The sequence below is a fragment of the Dasypus novemcinctus genome, chromosome 10 (genome assembly GCF_030445035.2).
Source record: "Dasypus novemcinctus isolate mDasNov1 chromosome 10, mDasNov1.1.hap2, whole genome shotgun sequence".
Taxonomy (NCBI): domain Eukaryota; kingdom Metazoa; phylum Chordata; class Mammalia; order Cingulata; family Dasypodidae; genus Dasypus; species Dasypus novemcinctus.
In genome coordinates, this window is record NC_080682.1 from 10,018,802 (window position 1) to 10,046,666 (window position 27,865).

A 27,865-nucleotide genomic window follows, 5' to 3' on the forward strand; every position below is an offset into this window, starting at 1 on the left:
CAGGGGAAGGATTCATGCAGAGGGTAGAGCATCTTTGGCCGTCTCACCTTCCTGAGCGTAGCACGATGCATGTCTCTGGCAGGTGGAAATAATTTTTGAAATATCTGCCATGGATTATCTAAACATCATTGTGCCTTTGTTTGCATAGGTGCTGGAGAGATGATTACGGTGCCTGAAGGGGGCCTTGGCACACCACACATGGGTGCTTACCTCACAGATTTTCCCCAGAGCTCCTTTACCTAGTCAACTCCCCCTGTAAATACAGTGCAATTCAGTTTAAGAAAATCATTCTATACACAGCTTTTTAGGGACACAGCTGTCCGGTAAAAGAAGCTCTGTTATGTAGAGGTGTGTCTGTTAAACAGGCGGGCAGGCAGAGGCTGGTTTGTGTAGGTTTAGGAAATGGGATACATATGTGTTCAATGTGGTCTTTAGCCACTGAAAAAGGGTAGGATGGTGGTGGGGGGTGTTTACGCCTAGTATTATGTGTTTGATCATGTGTGGTATTGATGTTTGCATTCAGGCTGTGTGTGCATTTGTGTGTGTGTGTTGTGGGTGGTATAAGGTATGATAAATGACAGTGTTTGCTTTTGGAGTATGGCTACCTCCCCTAAGAGTGAATGAACAAATAACACAAAATGGGGTCGGAGGTAGGAGGAGACAGAGTATGAGTGAGGGTGTACTGAACACCGTTGCTGTACCTGGGCCCTGTGTGTGTGCGTGTGCATGCACATTTCCCCACTGGGCTTATGTTTGCATGTCATATTGTTTCTCACTTCCTGCCTGTTCTTTCCTGTCAAGGCTCCCAGGAGGTGGGATGTTCTGAGTTGGGGAGCCTTGGTCTTGAAAAACAGACCAGAGCCCAGCCTGTCTGGGGAGTTGTAGCAGAGTTGAACACACCACCTCTGCCCTCGCTTCCTTCAGTCTTCTTTCTTGCCCAGCTCAGTGAGCCCTAAGGCCAGGCCCAGGCAGTCCTCTAATAGGAATGGGGTGACTGCCCCTGAATCTCAACCTATCCCACCACTGAAACCGACTGTTACTAAGGCACTTACCCTCGACTCATATGACTGGAGTCAAAAGGGGCCTCAGAAACTGTCTAGTCTACCCCTTTTGTTTTTACAGAAGACAGACTGCGGGCTCAGAGGGGCGAAGCCACTAGCACAGAAGTCACACAGCGCTCTGCGACCATGTTTTCTGACTGCTAAGTCAGAGCTTTCTGCATACCAATGAATTTTCCCCCTGGGTGGGTGGTGGGCTCGGGGATGGCCAGCTCCCTGTGGCCAAAGGCTTTAGGTATGAGTATGTAAGAGATTTTATGCGCCACCGGATTGCAGAGTGCCTGTATGTGTCAGTGTGACTTGTGTCTGTGCAATGGAATGCCGGGGAAGGAGCCTGCTTGGGGGAGTCTGTCCTGGCCCTGCCTCTGATTCTCCATGTGACCTGAAGTGCCACTCCCCGCCCACCCCGGCCTCATTTTCCTGAAATGTAATGTGAAGGTTGGTGAGATGTGTGCTGAGGGCCTTCCCAGCCCTCGCCATGGTCTGACCTCCTGTGAGTCACTGACTTGGGGTACAGCCCAGTCCTTGTCTGGTTCCCGGCAAAGATGGAGTTGCTCCCTGAGATTCTTGCTCTCCAGATAGGGTGTCTGGGATTAGGGTGGGCTTGGGAATCTCAAACCCATCATTTTCCTTGGGGCCTTATCCTCCATACCCTTGCTAACAGCCCTCTCTTTTTTTTTTTCCTTCTCTTTTTCTCTGCATCACCCCTTCTCGCTACCTCGCTGGCCTGTAGAGGAGTACCCCATGGAAGGTGAGTGGTGCCTTTCGGTCATGGGGGTAATGGGTCTGTCACTGTGGGGTCCTACCCCACCCACGTTTGAGTCACTCTGGGGAAGGATGGCTGGGTTTCCTCTTCTTGGCTGCCTTGGCCCCACCTCTTGTCTGCTCCCTCTTTATTGGTGTGGTGGGGGAAGCTGCCAGGCAAAGGGCAGACCCTCCTGCTTGCCCATCTTTGGCTCTAGTCTGCCTACTGACCTTTCTTATTCCTTGAAGGAAAGGGAGAGGGGAAGAGTGGGGTTTGGAGGTGGAGAGTTTGGGGCCGACAGGATCCGAGTGACCAGAAGTGAGTGGTAGACAGCCGCCTTTTTGCCCAGCCCATGTTAGAAGCTTAGGAAGGCGACATTGCTGCCCCAGAAGCCTATGCTTGGATAGAATCCTCTCTGGCTCTGGTGCTTCTGCTCCAGGGCTCAGGGGTACCGGAGCGCTGGTGGAAGAGTGCAAGCAGAGGGTAGGCAGGGGGTCCTCAGGCCTGGGGTGTTTAGGGTGGGGAATGGACTCTGGGGCCAGCCCCTCTTGCTGGCCCCTCTCACCAGCCCCAGTGGGCTGGTAGGTACAGCTGGTCTGCTTCTTCCTTCAGCCCAAGACCCAGTGGCGGGGTTGGGGGGCCTCTCTTTAGGGTCTCAGTCCATTCTTGCCCTGTCTTCTGTGTAGTCTGCTTTCCCTCTCTTTCTTGTTTTTGTCTTTGCCTCCCTTTTCTCCGGGGCTCTGTCTCTGGTCCTCTTTCTTTGTCTCTGTCCTTCCCTAGGCTCTCTTGGGGTTTTGGTCACTCTCTGAACCTTTCCCTTTAGTGTGAATTTTACTTCTGTTTCTTTTCCTTCTTCCGGGGAGGAGCAAGGCCAGGGGGAAGGAAGATTGGGTCAGATGGCCTGGGCTTGCTCTCCCCTGACTCCTGAAGGCTGGGTTCAAGTTGAGCTTACAGGGCCATTGCAGAGAAGGCAGCAGAGTGGATGTGAGCTGGGATCCTAGGCACCAAGCCTGCCCCAGGTTCTCTTCTTCTAGAAAAGCAGGGGTTGGGAGTGGAGGTGGGTGCACTAGGAAGAGTGGAAGAAGGTATTGAGGATGTAGACCTGGGAAAAAATAAGGGGAAGGAACTGGTTCTTACTATCGGGCTGGGGTCTGCTTTTCCTTGTGGTGTGTATGGTTTGGCTAGTCTTTCTCCCTGGATGTCTCTTCATCATGGGTGTCCTTAGGTCCTCCAGTCCTGGCAGGCATAGATACCTATGTGTGTGTGTGTGTGTACATGTGCATGTGTGTCTACAAGCACACAGAGCCACACAGCTCTGCTAGTCTATTGTGTGTCGTGCCTTTGTGCACGTCTGTTGATAATGTGCTTGCGTACATGTAAGATGGATTGGGGTCTGAGTGTGTGTGTTTGCCTTGGTGTGGCCCTCATCTCTGTGTGCCTCTGTAGTTGTGTCTACGTCTGTGGCTTTGTGTGTTTGCATCTGTGTCTATGCCTGTCCTGCCTGTGTTTGCATCTTTCTGTATTAGTGTTTACCTCTGTGTGTGCTTTTGTGTGAGAGAGTCTGCATGTCTGGCTAGACGCAGCCTTCTGAGGGCTGGAGATAAGATTTAGTGCTGATGTGACTTTTACTTGCTCTTGATGTCATGTCTCCTCTGGAACAAAGGGAGAGAAGGAGGGAGGAAGAGAGAGGGGAAGAAATGATGGAGAAGAGAGGCTTGGAGGGAGGAAGAAGGGAATAGAGAGGCAGGTGTAGAGAGGGGAAGTACAGAGGTAGAAGGAAGAAGGACTCAAATGGAAGGAGAGCAGAAAAAAGGGAAACCAAGAGGAAGAGATAGCTGGGTAGGCTGGAAGGAGGAACAGAGGAGAAAGGCAGGAGGGCTGCTGGGGAGGAAAAGTGACTTGGAGATAGGAGGGGAGAGAAAAGGGGATCATTCTTTCCCAAGACTGTGGGATAGACAGGGACAAGAAGAGAAGCTGGCCTTTGGGGACAAGTGGAAAATGACATGTGGACCCTACCTAGCTATTTCTTAGGAGTGACATGGTGGTCTGCTGGTTTAGATGCTGTGTATCTGTTAGTGGTTCTGCAGGAGTGTGTATCTGAGGCTGTGTGTGAGTGTGTATGTATGTACGCACCTATGAATGTGATACAGCTGTGTGCCTCCCAGTGACAGTTCTGCATGCCTGCTTTGGTGTCTCTCCATCTTGTCTCCTATAATTCCCCCTCTGCCTTAGTCTCCTAGGGTTATCATAACAAAATACCACAAATTAGGTGGCCCGAAATAACAAATGCATTGCTTCACAGTTCTGGAGGCCAGAAGTCAAAAACCAAGGTGTCTGCAGGACTGTACTCCCTCTAAGTCTGTAGGGAATTATTTGTCCCCTGCCTTCTCCTGGCTTGCTGACAATCCATGGTTTCTTTCTTTCTTTCTTTCTTTCTTTCTTTCTTTCTTTCTTTCTTTCTTTCTTTCTTTCTTTCTTTCTTTCTTTCTTTCTTTCTTTCTTTCTTTCTTTCTTTCTTTCTTTCTTTCTTTCTTTCTTTCTTTCTTTCTTTTTCTTTCTTTCTTTCTCTCTTTCTCTCTTTCTCTCTTTCTTTCTCTCTCTCTCCTTCCTTCCTTCCTTCCTTCCTTCCTTCCTTCCTTCCTTCCTTCCTTCCTTCCTTCCTTCCTTCCTTCCTTCCTTCCTTCCTTCCTTCCTTCCTTCCTTCCTTCCTTCCTTCTTTCTTTCTTTCTTTCTCTTTTTAAAAATTAAAGTTAATAGATCACAAAGAACATTACATTAAAAAACATAAGAGGTTCCCATATAACCCACTCCCCACCCCCTTACCCCCATCATTTTTGTAAATTGTATTATTTTGAAGATACATACATCACAAAAAATGTTATGTTAAAAAACATAAGAGGTTCTCATATACCCTCCATCCCCCCACCCCACTCCTCCCACACCACCAACAACCTCCTCCATCATTGTGGCATACTCATCGCACTCGGTGAACACATTTTGGAGCACTGTTGCACCATGTGGTTAATAGTTTACCCTGTAGTTCACATTCTCCCCTAGTACATTCAGTGGGTTATAGCAGGATATATGGCAGGATATATTTGACCCTGCAATATCCTTTAGAACAACTCCAAGTCCCAAAAATGCCCCCACATCACATCTCTTCTTCTCTCTCCCTGCCCTCAGCAACTACTGTGGCCACTTTCTCCATCTCAATGCTACAATTTCTTTTATTACTAGTCACAATATTTTTATAGTAGAATATCAGGAGTCCACTCTAATCCATATTTTATTCCTTCACCCTGGGATGGTGATGTCCACTCCACCTCTATATCAAGAGGGGGCTTAGATTCCGCATGGATGATGGATGCAATTCTTCTGCTTGCAGTTATAGGCACTCTTGATCCCTGGTGTGGTGGCTGACCATCTTCACCTCCCTGTTAGCTGACCTGGGTAAGTCCAACGAACTAGAGAGTAGGAGCTGCAACTCTGCTGAGGCTCAGGGCCCAGCTGGCACATGGGTAGTCCAGAGATTCAAGTCCCCTGAGTGTGCACCATCCCTAGCGCCAACCGCGGTTTCAGTAAAAGTGACATAAGAGGCATGTGTAGAAAGATCACATCTGAGTCCAGCTCCATCACACTCAGGAGCACAAATTCCAAAGTAGGACCCTCTGGCATGGCACAGAACTCCAAATCCATCTGCCATGACCACATACCCTGTGAGTCTCCATAGCCTTCAGGAGAGCCAGTACTAGGGTTGTATCTACAATTTGTAGCTTTTTCTGCCCCAGTCATCATGTGGTGTTCTCTGTCTGTCCGTGTTCCTGTTTTTTCTTCTTGTAAGGACACTAGTCATATTGGATTAGGGGCCCACCTTCTCCAGTATGACCTCATTTTAACTTGTCTAGTTCTCTCTGTAATGCCCCTATTTCCAAAGAAGATAATATTATGAGGTACTGGGGAGTAGAGTTTCAACGTATTTTTCTGGAGGACACAATTCCATCCATAAAAGTCTGTCCCTTAGCCCTCCAAATTCATATCTGTCCCACATGCAACATCTCAACATCCCAAATGCCTTAAGTCATCCAGCCTAATTCTAGGTCCAAAATCTCATCTAAATCAGTTGTGGGTACAGTCTGTCCTGGGGCACAATTCCTCTCCATCAAACAAACAAGTTACCTGCTTCCCAAATACAGTGGTGAGACAGGCATAGGTTAGACATTTCCATTCCAGAAGGGAGAAATTGGAAGGAAAAAAGGGGTCATGGGTCCCAAGCAAGACTGAAACCCAGCAGATTTCAAGACCTGAGTGTCATCTTCTGTGGCTCAAGCCTCTGTTCTCTTATTCTTTTGGGACAGTGGCCCCATCCTCTCCAAACAATGGGGTGGTGGCCCTGTCTTCTCCACATTTTGCCCTCTTGGCTCAAGAAGGTCCTTTCTGCTCAGCCCTTTGCATCTACAGCCCTGCCCTCAGAGTCATTCTTCATTTCATCCCATGTCTCTCCCTTTCAGGTCAGGCTGGCAATGTTTCTTCTGATATAAAATTCTCAAAAATTTTGTTGATTGTTTGTGAGGTTCGTGGGGGTCCAAGACGTCAGACAAGGGCGTCTACCACACATCTTTCCTGGCTTCTGCTGAGATGGTTGATTAGATCCCTGCGTCTCAAGCCTAATCTCTTTAGCAAGCAGTTGTGCATCCACACCCTAGGCCCTGTTTCTAGAGCACGCTATCTGGATAGACCCAGAATTGACCAAATCATCAAATGCTGGTTCCTTTTTGTTTAACAATTAATTCTTCAACTTATCTCTTTCTTCTCACATGTTACTCTCAGCAGAAAGAAGAAACCAGGCTTCACCTCCCATATATTGCTTGGTAATCTCCTCAGCTAAATATGCAAGTTCATACAAGTTCTGGCTTCCACCCGACTTTAGAACATAATTTCCACCAAGTTCTTTGCCTCTTTTTAACAAGGATCGCCTTTCCTCCAATTTCCAATAACACATTCCTCATTTCTTTATGCAGCCTCACCAGCAGCACCTTTAATGTTCATATTTCTAGCAACATTCTATTCATGACAATCTATGTATTCTCCAAGATGAGAAAAACTTTCTCTGCAGCTCTCCTCACTTTGTTCTGAGTCCTCACCAGAATCGCTTTTAACATCCATATTTCTACCAACAGTCTCTTCAAGGCAATCTAGACTTTTTATTATCAAGTACCTCAAAATTCTCCCATTCTCTACTCCTTATCCAATTTCAAAGCCAAGTCCACATTTTTAGGTATTTGTTATGGTAGCACCCCACTTCCCAGTACCAAAAACTGTCAGTTTCTTAGGGCTGCTGTAATAAAATACTACAAATCGGGGGCTTAAACCTACAGAAATTTATTGTTGCACAGTTCTGGAGGCCAGAAGTCTGAAGTTAAGGTGTTGGTAGGGCTGTGCTTCCTTGAAGCCTGTGGGGAAGTAGCTGTCCCATGCCTCTCTCCTGGCTTCTGGCAGTGGCTTGCTGACAATCCCTGGCATTTTCTACCTCAGTCACATTCTCTCTTCTGTCTGTGTCCCAAAACCCTCTTTTAAGGACATCAGTCATTGGATTAGGGCCCATGCTACTCTCGTGTGACCTCATTTTAACTTGCCTAATTCCATCTGTAATTTCCAAATAAGGTCACATTCTGAGGTACTGAGGATTAAGACTTCAAAATATCTTTTTTGGGGAACACAGTTTAATCCACAGCATGCTATTTCTTCTTTTGATGTTGGTAGTCTCTGGCATTTTTGTGAGAATGTGGGGGGTGAGACTGAAAGTGGGGAAATGGGTTTGACAGGTGGTAGTTTACAGTGGTAGGTGGGGAGCCTCTTCCATGGTCTTGGGCTCTGGACCCTACAGGTCCCCCTTAAGATCTGAGGAGTTCTATGCAGCTCTCACCTGCCCCCATCCACTTTCTAAAATATCTAGGATCCCTGATGCTGTGCCTCAGGCCTAGATTTCTCCCAGGAGCCCAGGCATCCTGCTCCCAGCCCCCTGCTAAACTAGGACCTTTTGGAGATCCCTTTCCCTGCCCCTTTTTTTGTTTTAGCCTCTTTGGCAGGGAGAGGAGATCCAGAAGCAGCCAGATAAAGTGCCCTAGGAAAGGACCCTTCGTAATGTCATCCATCATTGCCAGCCTCCTTTCCAGTGGTGGGAGGAGGGGTGGATGCCACAGGTGAGCTATGGGGAGGCAAATGCCCAGGTGAGGACTGTGGGGCATGAGGAGGGAGCAGAGATTTCAGACTGAGGTGGGGAGACATGCTTTAGGGAGAGGACCCTTGGGCCAGGCTGGGACTGAGCCATAGGGAGACAGGAAAGGGAAATGGTCTCCCCTTCACCAACATGGCTGGTGCTGTCACGCCTGAGGGAGCTGAGCAGCTGGTTGCCGTGGTGACAGAGGGAGAGTGCCGCATGCTAATGAGGCTGGCTGGGAGCTGGGCAGTGGAAGGGTCTGGGAGGGGAGAGATGTGGTTCTCTTCCAGCAGCAGGACAGGCCTGTGGAGGGACAGAGGTGGGTTCACAGGGCACCTGGCTTCTGGGATGGAGGAGTGGGGTCGAGGCCTGAATTTCTAAGGGTGGAAGCCTGAGGGCAAGCATATTTCTCCTAGAGAGAGGTGGATGAGGGTTTAGGGCTCTGGGTCTGGACCGTGCACTTAGGGAATCTGGAGGAGGATGCTGGTAGTTCTTGGGGAAAGAGCTGGAGATGGGGGGTGGGGTGGTGTTCAGAGCAAGGAATAAGGAGACTCAGAGTCCAAATACCTTGGTCCCCTAGGTGCCAAGGGGATACCTTGGTTTTTTGGATAAAATTTGTGCCTCCCAAGAAACATTCTGTTCTGGGGCTGCCTTTAGCAGCGGTGGCCTCCTTACCCAACTGTCCCCAGACCCAGCAGTGGAGAGAAATCAACACGGAGAGATGGGGAGAAGAGGGCAACGGGAACCACTGTCTGCAGAGTTGGGCCTTTGGCCCCAGGCTGTGTCCTTCCTGGCCTCCTCGCTGCCTTTCCTCCTAGAACCCAGGCATCCTGGCTCTCAACTTCATCCCAGAGACACTTGTAGTTCTTTTGCCCTGATACTTCCACTGTGGCCTCATCTCTCCGTAGAGCAGCATCCATCGCCACAGCAACTAGTGATCCTGCAGGGCTATTCCCTTCCCCCTCCTTTTGACCAGTTACCACAGGGCTGAGAATGGGGAGTGGAGGGTTGGAGGTGAGGGGATGGGGTTTAGGGGGGCTGGCTGGTGATCGCAGGGGCGTCCTGAGTGCTGCCAGCTCCTCTGGGAGAGAGCTTTCCTTGGCAGGTACCCTTTGAAGATCGGGGTACTAGGCCAGTGGGCCAGATTCTCTCTCAGTAGGGCTGGGCTCTCTCAAGGGCCCAGGGTAATCCTGGATGGAAATCCTAAGCTTGATCTTACCCTCAGTCGTGGACAGGGCTTCTGTTTTCCATTTTTGAAATCCAGCATTTGTGTCATCTCAGTGAGGTCCTGGCCATAGAGTAATTTGTTTACAAATAAGGCCTTCTGTCCTCTCAGAAAGCCAGGCTCCTGCCCATGGGACTTGGCTATCCCCTTGCTATGAGAGCTCTGGACTCTTAGTCCCCCTTTTGGAGGAATCTAAGCCCCTCTTTGCTCCAGTGTTTCTCTAGATTCTTTGTTTTCCTACCAGCTTCCTCTCTAACTTTGTCTTCCAGGGTCTTCTTAGAACCCAGCTATGCGGGGCCTTACTCTGCCTGCAGAAGCTATTGAGAGGGTGGAGCTGGGAGTGTTCGTGCTGGCCAGAGGTCTGCCCGAGCCCCTCTTGGGTGGGGGATTCCTTTTAGGCCTGGTTCCTCATGCCCTTCATCTTTCCCCTTCTCCGCCAGGGTCCTAGGGGCAATGGGAATCGGGGGTTGGGGGTGGAGGTTGGAGGTCCCCCTTGCCCACTCAATCCCACGCTAACAAGACACTCTCTCTCTCTCCAGGTGGCTTTGAGTTTTGTGTTATGTTTTATTTTTTCCTCCATCTGAATTGTTTTTCTCGTTGACCGTTTTTTTTTTTTTCTCTCCATCTCCTGGAAGAAAAAAAAAAAAAAGAAAAAAAGAAAAAGGAAAAAGCAACCCTCCCAGCCTCATGCTTCTCCTCCTTTTCCTTTTTTTTTTTTCCGGCAAGAAGAAAAAAAAGAAACCAAAATCTCCTCTCCCTGCTGCAGTGACTCCCTGCCCTGATCCTTCCTCTGGTTCTGCCTGTACCCCTCTCACCCTCTCTGGTGCCCGCTTACCTCTCTTTCTCTCTCTTCCCCTTTCGTGCCCTCCACCCTCTGTTTCGGCATCGGGCCCCTGTCCTCAGCTTCTGGGCTGGGGGTTTTCCCCCCGATGTCTGTCACAAGTTAAAAAGGGTTTTTAAATTGTGGCAGCAAAAGCTTTTTCTCCCTTCTCTCCGGCTGATTTTGATGACTTGTGTTTTCTTTGTTTCTTCCCCTTTTCTTTCGTTTTTCTTCTTTTTTTTCTTTCTTTCTTTCTCTCCTTCACCTTTTCCAAGGTCCGGCTCACCTGACGTTAAACAGCGAAGGTATGGTTTGAAGTTTTGGTTTGGTTTGGATTGGATTGGATTGCCCCCAACCTACGCCTGGAGTTTCTGTTCTTTTCCCTTGTCCCCACCCCCACCCCATTCCCTGCCTCCTTCCTTCCTTTCCTACCCCCTTCCTCTGCCATTTCTTTATTTTATTTGGGGGGTGCTGGGTGGAGACGGGGGGCGCGTACTTGTCTGTGCTCTCCCCTCTCCCTTACCTGCCCTGCCACACTCCATCTGCCCTCATCTCACCTTGGTTTCTGACATCAAGAGATGTTTGAACTCCTGCCGTTGTCTCCAGTCACCTTTTTGCGTTTTCCTGGTAGTGTATCTCGCTTTTTTTCTTTTTCATGGTGGTGTTTTTTTTCCTCCCATTCATTCTCATCATTCTTTCTTTTCTATGAACCCAAGTGAAAAGAGAAAAGCATGGGCTGGAGAAAGAGAATTTTAGGCAGCCTTATCCCCCCTTACCCCTGCTGCTATATCCAGAATGGGAAGGAAGAGGGAGAAAGTATATGTGTGGGTGGATGTGTAGGGCACCTCCCTGCCCATAGCTGCTCACGTCCACGTCCACTCTTGTAGTTTTTGAGCATCTGCTAACCCTATTTGAAAGATGAGGAATTTGAGGACCAGAGACTGTGAAGTGACCACATAGCTGTTAACTGGTTGTACATCTGGGACTGGTCATCTCATTTTAGCTTCCCTTCTGCCCGGTCCCTACCCTCCTTCAAGATCCCAGTGCTAAGCACACCTGGAGACAGAAGCCAGGAGCTCTGACCCGGATCCCCCCAGCAGTTCTCTCCCCTGGCCCTCCCTGTCACTATTTCCTCTCAGCTCAGGTATTTGGCCTTCCAGACGCTTGGGCCCTGCTCTGCCAGCCCATTCAGTCCTCTGTTGGGGCTCATTGTGCATGGGGACAAGGTGGGGTCCCTAACCTGTAGTACAAAGACTGGTTGGTTTGTGGGGGTGGGCTGTGGGGAGAGACTCACATAGATCTGAAATTCGGGTTGGTTTAGGTTTGGGGAGGTAAGAGGCTGGCATTCACACAAGAAAGGTGGGGAGAGGAGTTCTCAAGGTGGGGTGTCAGGAATAGAATCCCTGGTTGGTTCCCTCACAGGGTCTGGTTCTGGGGGTGCCAGCTGTGGGTTCACCTTTGTTGTTGATAAAGGCCCAAAGAATTCCAGCAAGCCCCTCTCCCTGGAAAAGTGCCAGAGCTCAAGGGTTATTCTAGTTCTGGAGATTTGGGATTGGGGTTGGGGTAAGAACCCAGATAGGGACTTTTTTAAAAACTCTATTCCTAAGTTCCCCTCACCTCGAAGCCATCACATGGAGGCTGGCAACGGGTCTGGGTGTCTGGGAGCCAGGCTCTGAGAGTACATGTTTGGCGACGGGGTGGGTGGAGGCTCCAAGCCTGCCTGGATCCCTGAATGTTGCTGTGTGCCTGCAGGCACCTTTGGCTCTGGAGGGCTTCGACCAGGAGGCTGGGTGTGGACAAGCTGGGGAGTAGAGAGTGGGGACTAATTTCTTGGGAATGGGCTTCCCTGCATTCATGACGACTCCTCCTTCCTTGATGTACATAGGTGCCTTTCATCAAGACAGAGGGATGAGGAACAGTCCCTGGGGAAGCTCGTGGTCGACTGGCAGAAAAGCAGACAGAGGAGACACTGGGCCCTTCCACTGTTGACAGTAGAGCCCGTGGGGGCTGAGTTTAGGGGCCCAGAGGATGGTACAGGCTAGAGGAGGATTTGATGTGTAGCTCAGGGGAGTATTCTTGGCTGAGGGGTGCCTGGGCTTAGGCTTTTGAATGAATCAAAGAATATGAACTCTGACCCAGCAGAAAGGGCTGGAAACATAGATGCAGAGGAAGAGAGCCAGCCTCAGAGGGGAGGTGGCCAGGAGAACGTGGGGACAGGAGGGGCTTCTCGAGGTGGGAGCTCAAGTGACTATAGGCCTGAGGTTGATCCCTTTGTACTTTGTAGGGCAGAAGGAGTCTGGACCAGAAGTGAGGGCCTCTGCTCCTCTGCCCAGCTCACTTTACTCCTGGGCCCCTGGTACAAGTTGGTGATTTTGAGTTGGCAGGAGTCTGGGGAAATGGCCCTTGGTTTGTCAACTGGATCCTTCCCTAGGGGTCCCAAAGGCAAGAGAATTCCCACAGAAGCCCCTCCTTACCTGTGCCTCCAAGCAGAACCTTTGCCCTGGAGAAGGTCCTCCATCACCTCAAAGCTGGGTGGGGCTGGCTGGGTAGCCCCCTGTGCCTGACTCCCCAATTCTGCTTCTCCAGTAGGGTCCTTACTGTTCTCCGAGGGGGGGGCCGGGAGAGGAGGAGCCGGCGATGTGCACCAGCCAACAAAAGGTCAGTGACCCACGGTCCCCAGAGAGCCCAGCCCTCAGCTCCCCACAGGCTAGCCACACCTCCTGGGGGAGGGGGGTGAGGCAACGAGGTACATCCCCTCCCACCCCATTCTGAATGCTCCAGACCCAGCCCTGGAAAGAAGTAAGGAGCTGTAAACCTCTACTTCTTTCCCAAAGCCTAGTTCTGATGGCCTCTTTCTAGAACACAGGTGCCTTTTTCTGTGGAAGTTGTTCAGATCCATCCCTAGAAAGTATCTGCTTCTCTGGTAGAGTGGTTAGGAGCAGAACCCTCCTCCCCCCATATAATCACCAAAATCTGGAAACCTGCTAGAGGCCCAGTGCAGGGGATGCCAGTTGGCAATGTGGGCATTTGTGCTATGTATGTCACATGTGTTGCTCCTTTGTGGTAGGGCTCATTACCCTCATTTTACAGATGAGGAAACAGACTTGCCAACCCCCTACCTGCACATGCCCCTTTAGCCTGTCTCAGGGCTCTAGTGGGTAAGCTCCTTTTTCCATACTGACGCTGCTTTTCTTAAGAGAATCTCTTCTCTGAGAAATGTACTGGCCAGTTTAACTCCAGTTGGTGCCAGACGGTGCTGAGAGTTTTGTCTCTCTTCTTTTGTACACACTGTCCTGTCTGCCTCAATTTTCACCATGTCCTGCCCCCTCCCCCAACTGCCTGGTATCTCTTCAGCTGGAAGTATCAGCTGACTCTGAAAAAGCAGCCTGGCCACCCACACAGGAGGCCTTCCTGAACTCCCCAGGCAAACCTAGACACTCCCTGGTGTTCCCTCTGCACTGTTTCTACATATCCATTACAACACTCCTCACTCCGCATTGTAACCATCACTTCTCTTTGCTTCTGGAGGACAGCGATTGGGTGTTTTCATTTGTAGAGTCCTAGAGCTTTGCTGGGCACATCTGTCGGAGTGTCCTTGGTCAGTGTATTTTAAATGGGTAGATGGTCTCTGCTATCCAGGGGCTCAGGGAGGCCCTAACAGATAACTAGAGCAAAGTGTGTACATGCAAGCAGAGGGGTACATGAAAGGCATAGACTTGGTTCAGAAGAGTTAATTTATTCATCGACACACAGAAAGTTACATGCCAAGGCAAGAGCCACTATCTGTGGCATGGTTTGCAGTTTATGAAGCTGCGTCCCAGCTGTTTTCTTTCTAGATGCCCACAGCAAAGGGTGAGAGGAGCTCATGATGAGCTCCTCTTTCCAGAGGAGAAAACGGGCTGAGAGATGCTTGCTGGGTCTTGGCCAAGGTCGCAAAGCCAGTGGTAGAGCCAATCCCTGCACCCAGGTCTTTCTCACATCATACTTCCTCTCAAGGGAGCAGGACAAGATGTCACTGGGCAGTAAGTGCCAAATGAGCAGAACGGACAGCTGTAGTGGTTGAGAGTAGGGAGGGTTTAAGGGAGGCTGGAGGCGCTGCCCAGAGGGCACCGAGCTGGGCCCGGACAGGAGGCAGTTCTCTCCCTCTTGGTGCTTGGATATCCAGGACCACAACGATGAGTCTCTCGCCACGTTTAGTGTGACTGGGGACACGTGTGGGCTCTAGAGTCCCCAACTGTGGGAGGTAAACAAGTGTCAGCTGTAACCGCCCCCCTTCCTGTGCCAGGAGCTATTAGGAGCGGTAATTGTTCTGAGCTCCTGGGAGTTGTAGTTTCGAGTTCTGAGGGTGGCGAGATGGGGGAGAGCGCCCCCTGGTGCTTCAGGTCTTGTTGGTCCCAGGTCAGGGGTGTGTGCTTCTAAGCAGCTGGGCACCCCACATCCCTACCACAAAGAGCGCTCCCCCAATCCCTTGACCTCCTGCTCCCCAAACCCTCCACTTAGGTCTGTTCCTGTCCACCCCCTCATCCTCGGTCTTTTCCATATTTGTGCATCTCTTTTCTGTCCCTGTCCTCAAATTCTTTCAGGCTTCCCCTGGCTGCTCCTTGCCTCTGTCCACCTCAGGCCCACCCCTGCCAGGTCTCTGGGAGTAGAGAGTTCGCAGACTCAGGTTCCAAAGTGACTGACTTTGCCTCCTCTCCTGCGAGCCCCGAGGCAGGAGCTTGAGGAGTTGCGCACTGTCCTTAAGCCTCCTCTTTGCCTGGGCAGCCGTGGTCCAGCCCCTCACCCGCCTGCCTCCTTTCTTCTTGCCTCTTTTGTTCTGCCCCAATCACTTTTTTTCACGTGGTTGCCTTATTCTTTCCTTTCTTTCCATTTGACTCTCTATTTAATGATATTTTCTTTGCAGTGAAGGTGAGGGAGTAAACGGGAGGCCTGGCTTGGGGAGGGACTAGTACGTGTGGGGACAAACCCAAGGTCAAACACATTCCCTTTCCTGGTCCTTGAGCCCCCTGGCCCTGCCAGTGCCTGGGCAGCAGGCCTAGTTGCCATAGAAACAGTAAGGCCCTGAGAAAACCTTGCCTTTCATTCCCTAGAGGTCCCTGTCCCCCTTTCCTCCCTGGCCTTCTTCCCGGCACCCTTACCTGTCCCCTCAGGCTCACTCCTCTTCTTTAACTACATTGCTTCCCCTTTCAGCTCTTGGTCCCTCACAGCCCTGAGCCATCTCCATGTCCCTTCTGTCCCTCCCTGGTGGTTACCTTCCTCCCTCTCTACCACTTCCCTCCCCGTTGCCATCCATTCCCACCTTTCCCTTCTCATCTCTGCTTGGTTCCTTACCTTTACTTTCTGTTCCTCCCCACTTGAACCCTAAGGAAGACTGGGTGGGGGCAATCTGCCTGTCCCAGTGTTGCCCATGACCCATGGCCTTGCTGCCTTGTGGCCTCAGGAAACCGGGCCTTGCCAGCTGCAGCGAGGGCTGTGCCAGGCTCCGGGGCAGCAGCTGGTGCCTTGGCAGCAGGAGGCAGTGAGGACTGAGTCTGTGGGCAGCCTGCCCAGTGGGAGAGAAGCAGGCCTGTTGTGGGTCGGGGATGAGAATCTGCCGAATCTGCACCCAGAGACACACTGCTTCAAATAGAAGCTTCTGCTGCTGGGCCATGCGTGGGGACCATGCGTACGCCCCGGTGTTGTGCCCTGCTGTTACCTGGGCCTTGGGGGCTTATTGTGAGAACCCTGTATGTACTTGGAGAGCTCAGCACTCTTCATAAAGACTTTCCACCCCACAGTCTTGTTCACCCCTCATCTCATCCATTCCGTGAAGTAGGCAGGATGAGCTGTTGTGGCTCCTTCACTGGGAAGGAGAAGCCAGCCACTGTCTTCTGGTCTCTCTGGTCTCTCCTGACTCCATCTCCGGTTCTCTTCCCTCTGCTGGTGCTCTGGCTTTGAAGGGATGGGGTGGGACTCCACCTTCGCAGTACCTCTCGCTTGTCACCATGCATGGAATGCTAAGTCGTGCCCTGTCATTGCTACTTCTGCGTAAAAAGTGCCAGTGGAAGGAGCCCTGTGCCGATGCCTGACACACACCACACACTCAGCACACACACACACACATCACACACACCACACACCGCACGCATCATATACCACACACACTGCACACATACCACAGGCTCACCACACATCAACAACACAGCCCACATCGCGCACACAGGCCCCCCTTATCCCTAACCTCTGCTGAAACCGCCCAGCACACAGTTTCCACCCCCTGGCATGCTGGAACACCACAGAGGCTCTCACCCAGGGCTTGTACTCTGTCCTTCATGCCTGGAACAGAGACTGGGTGGGGTGATAGCTGGCATGGTGACTATGCACGTAAGCTGCACCCAGTGGGCCAGTCCTAGCTAGTGCACATCCCCTGTCACCTGCATGGCCTTCCCTTGTGTCTGACACCAGCCCTTTCCCCACCCTTCCCTATTCTCCTTGCTCACTGCTCAACAAGCCTAGCTGTCCCATTCCTTATGGTGAGGCTGGACATTGTCCCCGAGTACTGGGAATGGCAGGAGTGGGAGGTGGGCCGTACTCAGGAGACCCTTGGTACCTGCACCATAGGGAAGGAACTCCCAGAGAGAAGTCCCATGCCTTCTTGTTTCTCTTCCGCGCTTTTGTTAAGGGGAATGGCCAATGGGCAGGTTGGTGGTGAGAACCGACTGCTTTGCCTGGCCCTGCGGCAGCGTAATTGTCAGTTGTCAGGGTGAGAGCCACTTAGCAGCCTCCTGGTTCAGGAACTGGACACAGAGGAAGTTGACTTTTAACAGGCAAGATGGCCAGGCCCAGGGAGGAGGGTTGACAGGCTGAGGGAGTGGACGAGGGTCTGAAGCTGAGAGTTGGATGGCACTCACACAACCAGCGCCTGGTTGCTGGGGGGCAATGGGGAGGGTCTGGGGTGCCCTGGCCCACTTGGCCTTCTCCCATTTCCCCAAACCGGCGTCCAGGGAAGGAGGAGTTTGTGGCGACCTTCAAAGGCAATGAGTTCTTCTGCTACGACCTGTCCCACAACCCGATCCAGAGCAGCACGGACGAGATCACGCTGGCCTTCCGCACCCTGCAGCGCAACGGGCTGATGCTGCACACGGGCAAGTCGGCCGACTACGTCAACCTGTCCCTCAAGTCCGGGGCCGTCTGGCTGGTCATCAACCTAGGCTCAGGTGCTTTCGAGGCCCTTGTGGAGCCTGTCAACGGCAAGTTCAATGACAACGCCTGGCACGATGTCCGGGTCACCCGAAACCTGCGCCAGGTAGGGGAGCAAGAAGAAGGCCAGGGGACAGCGGCATCCATCTGTGGTGGATGAGAGCAAGGGGAGAGGGCTGCCTGGGGTGGGAGTGGGAGGAAGGGATGGTTCTGGAGAGAATGAGGCTTGGGGCAGTGAGGGTTCAGGAGTGGGTGGCTTTAGAGATTGATTGGGTAGTGGGTAGGGAGGAGGCTCCAGAGCTGCCCATGGGCAGGAGTCCGGGAGAGGAAGGGCTGAGCTCAGGCTGGTGTCTAGGGTTTGGGCTAAGAGATGAGGTGACCTGGCTGGAGGGCAGTTCAAGAGGTGGGCGGAGCAAGCTAGAGCAAGCATAGTGCATAGCATAGCAGTGCTAGCTGTGGGGAGGGAGTAGACCCTGGCTTAGTGGATGTCCTGATACTAGGGCAGAAAGGCACAAGTGAAAGCCTGAGATATGGCAAAGCTTTTCAAGGGGGAGAGGCAGGGAGGTGGTCTGAGTAAGGTGGAGATGGAACAGGTTGGGATGGGAGAGCAGGATCAGAGAGAGTGCTGGGTCCTGCTTCCCCTGGGGTGGACACTCTCTTCTGCTTTCCCTTCTCTTCTTCTCAAAGGAGTGCAGCCTCTCCTAGCAGCCTCTTTCTGGCTCCCTTGGGCTCCTAGGCCAGCCCATGCAGGTACTCCGAGGACACGACCCTGGGTCAGCCCCTTGCAGACAGGATAGGACTGAGCTCCGCAGTGTCCCTTCAGCAATTTTCTTTGGGCTCACCCACAGGAGAGGTGCAGAAGCTTCTGGGCATTGCCTCTGTCCTCTTAGCAGTGGTGACTTCACCTCCCATAGGCCCTGGGTGACCTCTGCAGGTGAGGCCACCTCTTTGGCTGGGCTTCTGCTCAACAGCCCTGAGAAGCTCCTGTTCAAACAGGGCCCATGCCAGACTCTTCTTCCCAAGCAGGGGGTGTAGCTGTGCACCTCATGCCTCCTGTCTTTACCTCCTCTGTCCTTTCCTTGCTTGCTCCACACCGGGTTGCAGGTGCTCAGACTTTTGCTGGTTCTTTTTTCTCATGACTAGTGGTAGGGAAACTAGTCCAGCTCCACCTCTAGCAGTCTCAGTGCCCCCAGGAAGACTGAGCCTCCCTGCCCTTTTCAGCTCCCTCTTAGCCAGTCTCCTACTGGTCACCTTCTCTTGTGCTTCATGGTTCTGGTTGTGTGGTGGCTAGTCTTCTGTTGCTTCCTCTTTGTCGTCACCATTGTCTTCTCCTCCTCTACCTCCTCCACCCCTTCCTCCCACAGAAAGGCTAGTTAGTGGCACTCAGGGTTCTGGCTGACCTCCCATTCTTCTCACCTGCTCTTATTTTACATCACTGAGTGATGATCTAATGGGGATTCCTCCTCATTGAATGCCTTTTCCTCTTGTTGTGAGGACGCAGTGACTCATTCTGCTGTTCCTTTCCCCAGCCTGCTGCTACCTGTTGCAGTTGGGCTCCTGCTGATGCACCTATTTTTAGTGCCCCTAGAGTTCTGAAGTGGAATGCTTGGTGGGGGCACTCCTGTTCACTGCAATGCCCCCTCTGCATGTCACATCACTTTCTTGCCTGATTACAGGGCTGCCACGTGTTGTCAGCACTGTCTGAGCAAACCTGAAGGTGTCATGTGTGCCGGCGATACTTTCAGCTGCCATACCCATTTTGTTGAGGAGGGAGATGCCCTTTGATGCTTCGTGCTCCCTTTCCCTCCCCAGAATCAGTGCTGTCACTTGGTACTGCCTTTGGCCAGATATGATAAGCCTGGAGTCCCAATGCACACATTGTATGGCAAACAAATGTATTGTGCATCCAGTGCTGGGTGGCTTGGGGGATGTAGAGGGAAAAAAGAGAGCTGATGTGGCTCAGTGATTGAGTGCCAGCTTCCCACATATGAGGTCCTGGGTTCAATCCCCAGCCGTGGTACCTAAAAACAAAACAAAACAAAACCCCAAAACCCCCAAATGTCAGGAAGCAGTTGTGGCTTGAGCAGTTGTGTGCCTGCCTACCACATGGGAGGTCTCAGTTCGATTCCTGGTGCCTCCTAAAGAAGACAAGCAAGACAGTGAGCTGATGTGATGGGCTAGTGTGGTGAGCTGATGCAACAAGATGATGCAATGAAGAGATAACAATGAGGAAAAACAATGAGAAACACAACAAGCAGGGAGTGGAGGTGGCTCAAGCTATTGGGTGCCTCCCACTCACATGGGAGGTCCTGGGTTCAGTTCCTGGTACCTCTGAAAAAGAAGACAAGCACACAACAAATGGACGTAGAGAGCAGACAGCGAGAGCAAACAATGTGTGTGTGTGTGTGGAAATAAACAAAAAAATAAATCTTAAAAAAAAAGAAAGATATGATACTTGGCCTTCTGGAACTTAAGTTCTCAAGGAGACAGGATGGATATGTTTAAAGTGAACAGAAAAAAAAAGTGAACAGAGCAATCCCATTTCTAAGTACACGCCAAGGAGACTGAAAGCAGGGTCTCTAACAGATCTCTGTACACCAGTGGTACGCACACATTGTGGAATATTATTTGGCCATAAGGCAAAATTAAGTTATAAGACATGCTGCAACATGGAAGAACCTTGAAAATATGGTGAGTGAAGTATGTGAGGACAAAAATTGTACGATCTCAGTTATAAGAGAGGACTAGAAATAGCAAATTCACAGAGATAGTAGATTAGAGTTTACCAGGGATAATGGGGGTGAGAAGGGTAGGGAAGGGGCAATGTTTGTGAGGGCTTCATGAGGCAAAAAAAAAAAAGAAAAAGAAAAAGAAAAAAGTGCAAACTGCAAGTGCCAGTGAGTAGCATCAGCTCCAAATGTTCTAGGAACTGGAGGAGCAACCTAGGGGGAGGGAGAGGTCTGTGGCCCTGGGTGAGGCCGGCCTTGGGTGTAGACAGTGACTGGTGATGGACCTCCCGCAGTGCTTGCCAAGATACCCTCCAAGGTGGTAACTGGTGGAAACCCCTTCCCTCTGGCTCATTCTGTCAGATGGGTCAGAGCAGAATCAGGCCACATTGACCTCACGGCCAAAGAGATGGTCTGTTTAAAGACTTTTCTTGAGAGCCTTTTTAAGAAGGGCTTTCTGTGGGGATTTATTTGAGCCTAGGCCACTTCTGTAAATGTGAGGGGCAGAGAACTGGTTATTATCAGGAGGAAGCCCTCAGGGCGGGCCTCTGAGTTCCCTGCTCTTGCTCAAGCCCTAGTCCAACCTCCCCAGGCCCATCGTGTGCCTTTCTTTCAGGGCTTCTGAGAGTCAGTGAGCGGGTCTTGTCTTTAGAGGCATGATACTTAACTGGGGGCAATCCCTCTCCCCCCAGGAGACATTTGAAAGTGTCTGGAGACATATTTCATGGTCCCAACTGGGGTTTGCTACTGGCGCCTTGTAGGTAGTAGCCAGGAGGCTGCTACACATCCTACCATGTTAGGGCAGCCCCTTATCCCAAAGAACAAGCCAGGCCAAATGTCAGTGGTGCTGAGGTAGAGGAACTCTGCTCTTAAGGGAGGGACTTACCCTTATGCAAGGTTATGCAGTGTCTAGATGACACCCTAGGGTCAGGAAAATCCTTTTGTGACTCAGGAGTGTTGGGTTGGGCCTGGGATAGTTTGAACCAGGGACCTGTCTCCCCCAGGTTACGAGGGCCAGGAGCAAGGGCAGGGAGGTGATATAAGACATGACATCCAAAGAAACAAGACGCAGCAAATAGACACAGAGAACAGACAACCTGGGTGGGGGGAGGGGAGAGAAATAAATAAATAAATAAATCTTAAAAAAAAAAAAAGACATGACATCTGCCTTCACCTTTGCAGGGTAGGTGACCTGGATCTGAGGCTGCCATGGTTCTACTTTATTTTCTCCCAGTGATTAGAAGGGCCAGGGAGATGGCCTTCTCGGGAAGAGCCTGCCTCAGAATGAGCAGGGAAGGAGAGTGGGTTGTACTTGTCCTTGCTTCTGCAGCCATGGGTAGGTCAAAGGGCCAGTTTGAAAGCCAGGAAGGAGGCAGTATATATATATTTTTTTCCTTTTTTCTCACTGAACTCCCAGAATCATCAAGAGGCTCTTGGAAAATAGCAGCTAGGACCAGAGGAGGCCCAAATGAGATAGAACCTCACTCTCTGCCTCCTTCCTCTTCAAACCCAGCCCTGGGGCCATTGTAACCGGCAGTCTTTTGGGGCTCTTTGCAGGAATGATGTCCTCTGAGGAGTCCCTGAGGCCTATTTTTATCCTGAGCCCACTTTCCTCCCATACCGGGTACTCTTCCTAACTGCCTCCCACCACCATCCAAGCAGAGCGCAAACTCATTTTACCATTAGCCAGAACCAAATTTGGAAGACAAGTTGGCTGCCAAAGTACCACACGTGCTCCCTCCCATCCAGTTCTGATGCTGATGCTGTTCCTCAGTGCAGAAATTTCCAGGGGCTCCCCAGGATCCCAAGGCTGGGGTCAGCTGCCTAGTCAGGCATTTCAGGCTCCATCCCCACCTTCCTCCCTGGGCCACTCTTCTGTTTTGTCACACACCTGTCTTAGGGCCTAACTGTGCTGCTCCCCATTTTGTTCTGTTTTCCCATAGTGTCTTGCTGAAATTCTAGAGCTGGGGTATGAGTCAGACAGACTGGGTTCAAATCCTGGCTCTGCCTCTCTTTGTTGGAGTGACTGTAGGCAAGTCATACAGCCTCTCTGGGCATCGGCTTCTCACCTGCAAAGCGGGGGTGAATGGAGGGGCAGCCTGAACGTGCCCAGGCAGTTGGGAACTATGGGAGCACTGAAGGGCTCCCTGCTGCTGGCATTAGCATCAGAATTTTGTTTTTGTTTTTAAAACTCTTCAGGCCCAGCTTAAATGCCAGCTTCTCCAGAAAACTTTCCTTGGTCCATCCCTCTAGCCAGTCCCCTTTCTTTGCTTTCAAACCCTTGGGAACTCATGTTCTAGCCTTATTGTATTCTGCCCACAAAGTGGTCAATATTTAGGTTCCTTTCTTATCTCTACTCCTTCAGGGCTTAATGCCAACAACTTTTGAATAGTTTTAGGTGTTCTTTTAGTAACTTTTCTGGTTCATTTGGACTCTTCCTGGAAGACTTTCTTTTGACCAGTCGCCCAGTTTGTGAGATTTTGGAACTGAGGACCCAGCCAGCAGGCTTAACTATTTTACACAAAATTGTTTAACTATTAGTATCCTGGAAAAAAAGACTCAAATAATGCCTTGTCTCACTCCTTCCTCTGTCCTTCCCTTATGGCCTTTCTCACATTACTCTGTAACTGTCTTCTCCATTAGCCACTGAGTTCAAGGGCAGCCACCAACTTCATTTCTCTCTTGTATCTCACCTAATTTTTATAATGATCCTGTGAGGTAGGAGATATTATTCCCATTTAACCAATAAGGAAACTGAGTCTCAGTAGGCTAAAGAACTTGCTTATGGTTATCCATTTGGGAGGTGGTAGAACTGCGAATCTGTCTGCCTTCAAAGCCACTCCATTTCTCTGCCTCCCTGGGAGGGTCTGGTTGTTGTCACTGATGTAAAATGCAAAGGATGGGCTATATAGTTCTTGTGGCACTGTCATTCTTAGATGTTTCCAAATCTTGAAACCATTTGAATGTTCTGCTTGTGTCTCTGAGCAGAGTGGGCCCCTCTTTTCTTTGTCCTGAATTTCCCTTGCTCAAGTTCCACAGAGATTGCCTTCACCCCAGAGTTTCATGATTTGTGTACAAATACAAATCACAGAGTTCAAGGTGGATCTGAGGTGTAGTCGGGTCCAAAGACCCTAGGCTGTAGTAAGTTACTGCTTGATATAATGAATGACTTCTCCCCTTGATGGTTTTGATCCCCTTCGCCCTCATTATGCTTGTCATTCATTTCTATGAGTGGGATGGTGCCTTCTTTGCTCCTTTTGACAGTCTGAAGCCTTGGCTTGCCAGAGCCTGGTATGAGGGAACTCATGGACTGCCATGTACCCCTCCATGTATGTCCCAGACTACGAGAAATGTCTTATCTTGGAAACTCCACTCAAACATTTGACTACAGTGGCCCTCTCAGGCATGCTCACCATGGATTGGGCACTAAATTCTCAATTCCTAAGTCTTAAGAGATCTGTCTCATTTATTCCAGCTCTGCTGTTTTTCAGAGGAAGTGTGGATCACATGACAGATTAGTGGAAGATCCAGACTTTGACCTCATGTCTTCCTTCCCAATCCTATTTTATAATTTACTCTTCTACTTGTTAAAATTAAACCCTTATCCATGGAAGTTGAAACACTTTTCCCTCTAATTTTATTCTGTGACAACCTACCCTAGTTTAAAAAGAGTAGTAGTTGAAATTGTACCTTCAATGCCTTTTTGTTTGCTTGTTTGACTAGTGCGATAATACCAAATGACTCTTACCTTTTTTGTGCAATTGGTTTAGCTGCCCTGAAGCTAGTTGTTCCTTGTTCTGACTAGTCAGCCTCTTATTTTCGTGACAGCCTTACTAACTGGAGGTACTAATCCTCTTATCACCCGTTATCCCTGTGCTCTAATCACTGCACCTGCAATTAGATTCTTCTCCTGCTTTGTAAACTGTCTCCACATCACTAATAATTATTTATTGGTTATTCAGCACTTCTTCTAACTGCTAAATATGGAATTCTGTTATTTTTAATTATATGAGGCCCTTATTAATTGTCTTACTGAATTAGTCCTGGTTATAATAACTCTCTAACTAATGGATCTGTCCTTAGAATACCTCTTCTTCCCACAATCACATTCTAGGGTGTGCAATTTAGTATTTAATGGACATCAAGCAATAGTGTTCCTCCATCTCCGATACTCTAAGCGAAGCTGCCAGTCCCTGTGATATCTCCTTCCCAAAGAGCAGCGTAATTTTGAGGGTGGTGGTTGCTGCTGGCAATAAGAAGAGAAAATAAACTTAGAACTACATAGGGGTGGGGACTCTAGAGATTGGGGTAGAAGTAGCTGGCGAATAGCTTAGGGAGAAATAAAGGATTTTAGAGGTAGGTGTGTGTTGGGGCAGTGAATTTCTGGTTGGATAGCCTTACCAATTCCAGAGACTTGCAGGAGTGGTGGTGGGGGGTACTTAATTCTGGGGGGCATGGCTTCCCAGAGGAGAATAAGGGAATGGGGAATCATGCAAAGGAAGAACTGGGAGAACTTGCTGGGAAATGTGGGCTCTGAAAAGTCAAGTTGGGTGGGAAGGAGGAACATCTTTGGGTGGGAGAGTGGGGGGAGTGGAAGGAGGGTCTGGGATGAGTAGATACAATGTGAGCGTGAACCCCCTGCCGGCCCATGGGGGGCAAGGTGTCCTTTTCCCTGTTCTGGTGGCAACTCACTCTCTTCCTTTCTCAAGGAAGAGAAGCAGAAAAACAGAGAGGAGCTGCCCGCCCCCCCCATGCCCCATGACTCCCATGATCTAGTTGCCTATGCCCCAACCCAGGAAAAGCAGACACTCGTTTCTCCTGCTGCTATGCTCTTTGGGAACCCTTTCCCTTTGCCTCCAAATAAAACTGCCTCTCCTCTTTGCCAGTCCTTTGATTTGCTAGGGGTGCTGGCCACTCTTCTCTCAGCCTGATAACCAACTGGCCCATCACCAACCAGTTAACCTATTAACCCAACATGGCCACTGGCATTAACTCACTCTTTAGTCATTTCTCCAGAAAGCCATCTGGTTGACCAGTTAGTCAAGAAACCCATCAGTCTATCCTTTCTCACACCCTTGTTCCCCTCCCTTCCTTACCCCTAACTCCCTAACATTTCAGCTGATAGGACTTACTAATACTGCATAATTAGGTCTGCTTCTTAACCTCCTGCCTTCCCTCTCTCACCCTTTGTTGGAAAACCCCGTTGCCGACTCTGTGTGTGTTACTAACACGCTTATAACCTGGGGGGGCCAAGGGATGGGGCAGGGACAGGTGGGACAAGGTATGAGTGAAAAACCGAACTAACCTTTCTGTCTCATTTGCGGAATGTCGGCCATCTTTAAGTCTTTGCTTTCTTGGTCCAGTTCTTTTGTTGTTTTCTCTACTAACCAAGGTCTCTAACTGTTCCCCCTTCTCTGCAGATGGGGCTTTTTGGGGAGGGGTTGGGGGAAAAGGAATCCAGAGGAAGGGTGAGGGAGGGGTTGGGAGAAGAAGGAGATTTAATTTGTATATATGTTTTATTTCTCCCTCCCATCATTTAATTTTCTTTTAACAAAATACTTTAACTGGACCTAAGGTGGGAGGGTCTGAACAGACAACCAGATATATGTGGGTATATATTTTTCCTCCTTCCTTGAGTTTCACAGTTGGTCATTTTATTTTTCTTTTCTTTTCGTTCTTTCTTTTGTTATTGTCTTTTTTTTTTTTTGACACTCCCCTCCCCCCATATCTCCGGTGAAGCACGCAGGGATTGGACACGCTATGGTAAACAAACTGCATTATCTGGTAGATATCACTCTAATTGTCTTACCGTTTGGTTTGCCGTGGGTTTTTTTAATTGTTCGATTCTCCCTCTTTTGTTTCCTTTCCCTTTTTGGTTCTGGTTGTTTTGCTCTTCCAATTGTTTTTTGCGTCCTGGACAATCTTTAGATTTTGGCTCTCTCTCTTTCAGTTTTCCCCTTTCCCTTTTCCTTCTTTTTTGTCCAAACACAAATCCAAAAGACAAATGGAAATCAAAGAATTTGGCCTGTCCCTGTCCTAATCCCTGACTCCTGAATTCAGATTCCTGGCAAGAGAGACCTGGAGGCAGGCCCCGTGTTCATCGGCTCTGGTTAGACCAGCCCCGATGCCAGGCTGCTTTTATTTTGATTGCTTTATTTTGTTCCTTCCTTTCTTTCTTCCTTTCTTTTTTTTTCCTCCCTTATTTTTTCTCTTTGATTTAGTTTCTTTCTTGGTCTCCTGAAAATCCATGGAAAACACCATCCCATGACATGCTACGCCTCTGCTCATTGTCAGCTCCTGGAGGGGCCCCTCAGGTTGGGGAAGAGGGTGGGGGTGAGACCTCCAATGGCAGCCAGCTGGGTGGGATCCCCAGAGGGGAGGGGAGTGACCTTGGAACAGGGTATAGGGAGATGAGACCTGCCTGGGATTGGTCCAGATCTCATTGAAATCAGGTCATGTCAGCTTGGAGGCTGCCCCATGCTGGCTGCCAGGGGAAAGGTGACAGCCCCTCCCTTACTTCTCAACCTCGAGGGTTCCTGGTTCTGTCTCCCCCCACATTTTGCATGGCATGAATGGTCTTTTCCCCCACCAGGGACAGCGTCAAGTTCTCCCCTAAACCGCTCCGCTCTGACTAACACTGTGTATCTCACTGTCTTCCTTCCCTTCATCTCCCCCCTCCTCTTGGTATCCCCTGCCTCTACCGCATGGTCCCTGAGGAGGGCTTGGTTTCCTTCCCCATCAAGGGGAGTGAGAAGATGAGGCCTGGCAGGGGCAGAGTTGGGATAGACTTGTCGCCAAGCTCCTTGGTTTGGGTTGACTCAGCCTCGGAGAGTGTCAGTGTGGGTGTCTGTGTAAGTGCAGCTGGTGTGTGTTGGTGTGTGGGTGTGGCTGTGTGTAAATGTTGGTGTGACATTTAGGGAGTGTTAGTGGAAACCTTACTGTGTGTTTGTGAGCCCCTGCTGGGTGCATTGGGGGATGCATGCCTGTGTGTGTTTTCCAGCCTGGTAAGGACTCTCTGTGGAGGTGAGCTGTGTGGGCTGACCTTTTTGTGCCAGGATGAGCAGAAGCGGGAAAGGGGCTGGCGGCTGGCCCTTGGCTCCTCGTCTGTGCCTGCGGGCCCTGCTCTGTGAGATCCCCTGGGATTCCCTCATGCCTGCCCAGTCCTGGCTCTGCGGCAGCAGCCGGTTAGTCATCGGTCTATTAATAATGCAGAGTGATTGAGCACCAGGCTGGGGACCCTGCAGATGGATGTGTCTGCTCTCATGGGGCCAGTGCTGCTTGGGGCAGTGCCTGGCCTTCTCCCCCTCCCAGGTCTGCATGGCTGGCTGGCTGGTGAGGAGGGAAGCATGACAGGTAGGGCTCCCACCTTCCCATGCCTGATCTTTCCTGAAGCTTTCACAGTTCTGTTTCTCTGCAGCCACAGAAAGCTGAGGTAGCCACCTCCTCTGCCCTGTCCCCGAGTTAGTGCCCATGGACAAGCCCTTCCAGCCCTCCCCAGTCCAAGGCCAGTCTGGCCACTCCCAGTCCTCTCAGTGTTCAAATGGAGCCATCCAGTGAGCTCAGCACCTCTCCTCCACAAACTCTGTTCCTCCAGCAGCTCTCCTGGAGTTAGTGGCTACCTGCCCTGGTCAGGCCAGACCTTTGGGTACCTGGGGATTTGGAGTTCTTTCTTTACAGGACTTCACTGGACAGCTAGCCTGTGACTTTGAGGACAAAGGGGAGGCAGGATAAACCCATGGGGTATACCCTAAGCACCTAGGAATACAATCCTAGAATTAGGACCTGCAGATCTTCCTTCTAGTCCCAACTCAGCTAACGATTGACTGAGTGAGTTGGGGCTGCTAAAGCTCTGTTTGCTGGTCTACCAAATGGGATGATACTATATTTGCATTGCC

The 27,865-nt window shown here is 50.4% G+C and overlaps 1 protein-coding gene across 1 annotated transcript in view; it reads left to right on the forward strand.

Annotated features, from left to right (window-relative positions):
- The window catches only part of NRXN2 (neurexin 2), a 101,880-nt gene that overhangs the window by 10,525 nt on the left and 63,490 nt on the right, over window positions 1-27,865 (forward strand). The window contains 5 exon segments of the mRNA XM_058305233.2: window positions 1,792-1,809; window positions 10,341-10,370; window positions 12,652-12,723; window positions 17,049-17,350; window positions 25,710-25,733. Coding sequence (XP_058161216.1) covers window positions 1,792-1,809; window positions 10,341-10,370; window positions 12,652-12,723; window positions 17,049-17,350; window positions 25,710-25,733 — 446 coding nt within the window.